The 5,205-nt window shown below is 31.4% G+C and overlaps 1 protein-coding gene across 1 annotated transcript; it reads left to right on the top strand.

Moving 5' to 3' along the window:
* The first annotated feature begins 728 nt into the window (after positions 1–728).
* On the top strand, positions 729–3,268 carry LOC128659639 (prostate stem cell antigen-like). The gene is made up of 3 exons (XM_053713215.1): positions 729–797; positions 2,026–2,130; positions 2,839–3,268. Exons 1-3 carry the CDS (start codon positions 746–748, stop codon positions 3,075–3,077), a joined length of 396 nt encoding a protein of 131 aa, XP_053569190.1. The 5' UTR covers positions 729–745; the 3' UTR covers positions 3,078–3,268.
* The last annotated feature ends 1,937 nt before the right edge of the window (positions 3,269–5,205 follow it).

Here is a 5,205-nt window from a genome sequence, read left to right as displayed (position 1 = left end):
ATATTTTTTATGTGTTTTGTGAGACTTATTTGTTATTTGTTAACAGTTAACCAGAGCTCTAAAGTTGCGCTAACACGTTAGCTTCAATTATGCTCAAGCGGTCACATTTACTTTGAACTTGTAAAACTCAAGTTACTTCCAACGCACGCAAACAGATGCTATAAACCCGATTTTGCTTGCACACAATAGTTAGCATGCCACTCATAATCTGGACCTAAGTGTTTAATGGCCCTTTAACAAATGTTAGTTATAAAATTAGTAAAAATATTATGAAATTACTAGCTGCACACATCACTTAATATTAAAAGGTTGTGAAACCAAATATTTTTCTATGTTTCATCTGTATTTGTGATTTAAATATCAAGTAGATAATGTAATAAATAACGTTTGTGGCGCTTTTTATTATTTTATTACTTTTAGCAAATGCAATCTAATTGCTATCATTACATATATTTATTAATAGGAGCCTTGACAACTTTTAGATTGAATTTTTATTTTATATTCCAATGTATGTATTCTCTGACTGATATCATTAGCATCACATACTGTTTATGTATTATAGGATATAGGAGTAGGTTATCTATTCATGTTAAAGAAAAACTAGAAACTGAAAAATAGTGGGGGTGGGGGGCAAACTTGTCTGTCCAGATTTTTTCTGTGTGCAGTTTCTCAGGGACATTATAAAGAGCTGACCAGTTAAGGTAAAGGCACCTTCTTTCAGACCTTTCTCTACCAGTCTCTGAAGATGAGGACTCTTCTTACTACATCTATACTACTGGCCGGCTTTCTTGGCTTGGGTAAGTGGTTCGCATGTTATTGTACTGGAGACAACATGCGCGTGGGTTTGCCTGTATAGATAGCACAATTTCTTAACTTTGCAGAAAAATATGCTATAGTTGAGAAAGAGACATTGCATTTTCTTTCTCTAAATATGTTATTGTAATTAATATCAGAACCCCTGAAATAGCGTTTTACTTTTTTTTAATTTTGTATTGACATGGGTTAATGTAAATATATAATATCCATTTCATGAATTGTGTCTTATAATTCATGTCTAAGCATTGGAGACTTATTTGAAAAGTTACAGTGAGATAGGCTCGTTGTTTAAACTGTAAGAAACAGTAACTCAATAAATAATGTCAGTTTTTCAACTGGAGAAATCTTCATGAATGCGCACATTTTCTTAATGCACTTTTGTCAGTTTATTTATTGAAAATTACTTTTGGAAATCCCAAATAACATTAGACATGACCTCTTTTTTCTAGAATTTCTTTTTCAATGCAAAACCACTTGTCTTTTGCACTTTTTGAACCATTTTATTTATTTATTTATTTTTTTTTCATTGTAAACTTGACACATTTTTAAAATTTTCAATGTTCCCTAATGTACAATAAAACAGACCACAATCTTGAAATTAACTCCAATTAGATGTAATTTTGTTTATCTTTATTTTATTTCTTATAATTTATTCTTTTTAAAATGAACTCTTATTAATCGTATTTGTTGGTTTGTATTTATTTAGTCACTATGAATATAATTGTGAATTAAAGTGTTTTAATAAGGTTTGTAAAAGTATGTAAAAAGAATATTATTTTTAGTCTCCTTTTTAAAAATACAGATGAGATTTGCAGCTTCTAAAAACGCAAAACAAAACAAAGGTTTAATTAGAGAAACCAAGTAGAAGATGCAGCATGTGCCCATATTAAAGCATTTGGTACACAGTAAATTAGCCAAGTATTTGCCATTTAAATCTTTCTATTTATGTACTATAACTGCCATCTTCCATTCGGTCTGTCTAATCATTTTGCATTTATAAAAAAATACAATGCCGTGGAAAATTAACATAAGATAAATTGTTATTCATTTCAGCAAATTTACTCATTATTATTATGTATTTATTCAATCTAAAATGCTACTATATTTTAAAATGCAGTAACTGCTCTAGTGCCAACTTGTTTAGTTATCAATGATGTAATTTCACTACATATAACAATGTAACTAACATTAACACTATTTGATTTTCAGCTTATTCCCTTCAATGCTACTCATGCACTGATACTACCGAGAATAAAGATTGTCTGACAGTGTCTACGTGCAACTCATCCATGTCCTACTGTACCTCGACCGTCGGTAAGTACTTTCACTACTTTGTCCACAAATTCCAATGAGATATTCTTTATATAATCATATCTCTTATAGCAAAAAGCATCACCTTCCCCGTCTTTCTATGTCATTAGAGACAAAACTACTAAAGATATCAAAGATTTCTTCATCCAATAGCCAACTTGTCTTCCTGTGTTTTTAACTTTATATTCCATAGTTAACACTAGAGTTGGGTGGATGATTTATCACATTCAATAGAAATAAAAGGTAACATCTGTTTATTAGGTCAAAAAACTTTATTTTCTTCTATTCAAATGTTGACTAACTCTAAATGCCCCATCGCTAGTGACCACATGAATGAGTTGTATAGTGCATGAGATTTGCCTTCCTCTACTGTTCTCGCTGATAACTCATGGTATCCGTCTCCTTCTGCATGAGACGTACTTTAATAATGATTTTGCATCTCTGCAGGGTCTCATGTGAAATCTACTTCAAACATTAACATATCCCTCCAACATAAAACAGAAACTCAATAGAACAGAAGATAAAATAGTTCTCTCTATACTATTTGTTCAGATAGAAGTAAAATGTACTCCAGAATTTATAGAGTGAAGCTTGATTACATTACAATCAAATTGAATGTTGTAGCATTGTTAATTGTGACCTAAACAATTCAGTAGTAATGTGATATACCTTAGTATGCAATCTCATTTGATCATTTTTTCTCTTCTGCAGTGAAGTTCCTCTTTATTAAGTCTGTAACTAAAGGATGCGTCTCCAGTTGTGTTTCAGGAAGTGAAAGTATTGTTATATTTTCTGGTTCACAAACCTGCTGCAGTACCAACCTCTGTAATAACAGGACTGTCCAAGATTTACTGAATTCAGGAAACAGCAAACACAGTTTGACCAATAGTATTTTCCTAATTGTGAGCATCACCAGCCTAATGAGCACTGCTCTCACTATGGGACTTTAATACATTTCAGACAATGGACAAACAAGTATTTTAACCATTTTGTAATTTGATATTTAAACATATAAAGTGCAATGGAACTTATTTGGCAAACAAGATCCCCTATTGATGGAACAGGAGCTGTAAACAAAACATTTAAAATATTTGTACAAATAAATGTGTGATTATTAAATTATCTAACATGGCTGTCTTTAGATGCATTTGTGCTTTTTTTTTTTTTTTTTTGCTAATTTGCTTGGGGTAAAAAATGAAAATAATATTTTTTATCAGCTATGAAGAGCTGAGCGATTAAAGATATCTATACTAATTTGTTAAGGTCTGTAAGATGTGTTTTGTTGGTAAAGTCACTGATTAGAAGTCAGTTTATCAAAGGAGCAAAAATATTTTATTGTAATTTCCAAAGGCAATAGCTGAGATGTGTTTGATTAAACAAACAAAATATAATAAAGAGAGAGAGAAAATAAACCAGTCAAATGTACACAAAACAAATTTGATTTAAAGGGACAGTCAAGTCCAAAAAACCTTTCATGATTCAAATACGGCATGTAATTTTAAACAACTTTCACCAATTTTGCTTTGTTCTCTTGGTATTCTTAGTTGAAAGCTAAACCTAGGAAGTTCATATGTTAATTTCTTAGGCCTCTAATCTAAATGCATTTTCATCGTTTTTAACCCCTGAGGGCGTTAGTTCATGTGTTTCATATAGATAACATTGAGCTCATCTATGTGAATTTACTGAGGAGTGAGAATTGATTGGCTAACAGGCAAGTCTGTCAAAAGAACTGCAATAAGGGGGCAGTCTGCAGAGGCTTAGATACAAGGTAATCACAGAGGTAAAACGTGTATAAATATAACTGTGTTGGTTGTGCAAAACTGGAGAATGGGTTATAAAGGGTTTATCTATGTTTTTAAACAACAACAATTCTGGTGTCCACTGTCCCTTTAAGTAACCCAACATAGAAATCTTCTCAAATTAATTAAAAATACAACTTTCTTGACTGAAAACTATGAAAAATAATGTGATTCTTATAGTTAATTCATGATGCAACACTTTATTGTAAATACACAAATATTAATGATTATAATCAATTACATTTCCTTACTGTATTTTCTTCTAGACTTGAATGTTTTGTTTAAGTGAACTGTCACGCAGGTAAAAAGTACATGATAAAGTACAAGGAAGAGTCTTAGGGTTGTAGGAAGATTTGTTCCACCTGAAATATTGTGCATTATTAATAATAATTGATTATATTTTTTTTTCTGGTTCCAGAGTTAGGTTATTGTTTCTATCAATAGAGCTGTGAGTAACTTTTTAACAAACTAAGGGGCTGAATCTCTAAAGCTCTCTGGACTTATGAGATTCTCTAAGAAACTATGAAGACCTTGGTAGAATTCTCCAAGGACAGTTTTTTACCTTGAGAACAAAGTATCTCACAAAGTTTTTCCCCTGCTTTTAATCTTCTATTTTGCACAACCATTGGGCTGAAAAGGATTGCAAATTGGTAAAAGTTACTACTCCCTAAACCGGAAGACCACGGCCACAACTGTCTAACCACACCCCAGACCACCAGGCCACCTGTGAGTCCCTTCCTGCCCTAATGCTGCACAAGCAACACTTGCATATACATCTCCTCCTACTCTGTTGCAAACCCATGGAAGATCCGCAATTAGACCCATAAATGTTTGCCCCCCCAATAATAACACTTCTGGGACCACCACTTGTGGTGGCATAAATTACAATAGGGGTCACAAAAACACATTTGTATGAACTTAATACATGAATTATTAGAATAAAAACTTGCAGTAAGACAATTGTATTGTTAATTCACATTAAAAATGATTGCAAAATTATTCTGGAGACGTCATATTTTATGGAAAGATTAATATTCATAATGAAATTACACAAGAATAAAATATATTTATTGCAGACAGTACAAATTAAAATAAAACTACACTGCAGATTTAAAAAAGCTACGATTTAAAAAAAAAAATATTATTATTATTATTGGATTTTTAACTAACATTTAACTAACATTTAACTAACATTTAACTAACATTTAACTAACATTTAACTAACATTTAACTAACATTTGCGACTTCAGAGTAAAATTACATTGGATAAGTTTGAACA

This window comes from Bombina bombina, chromosome 5 (genome assembly GCF_027579735.1).
Source record: "Bombina bombina isolate aBomBom1 chromosome 5, aBomBom1.pri, whole genome shotgun sequence".
Taxonomy (NCBI): Eukaryota; Metazoa; Chordata; class Amphibia; order Anura; family Bombinatoridae; genus Bombina; species Bombina bombina.
This window is presented reverse-complemented; position numbering and strand designations above follow the sequence as displayed.

Excerpts from the sequence above, each read along its gene's own strand:
- LOC128659639 (XM_053713215.1), top strand. The coding sequence starts at position 746 with ATGAGGACTCTTCTTACTACATCTATACTACTGGCCGGCTTTCTTGGC. Across the intron at positions 798-2,025 it reads GGCCGGCTTTCTTGGCTTGG|CTTATTCCCTTCAATGCTAC; the intron begins GTAAGTGGTTCG and ends TTTGATTTTCAG. Across the intron at positions 2,131-2,838 it reads CTACTGTACCTCGACCGTCG|TGAAGTTCCTCTTTATTAAG; the intron begins GTAAGTACTTTC and ends TCTCTTCTGCAG.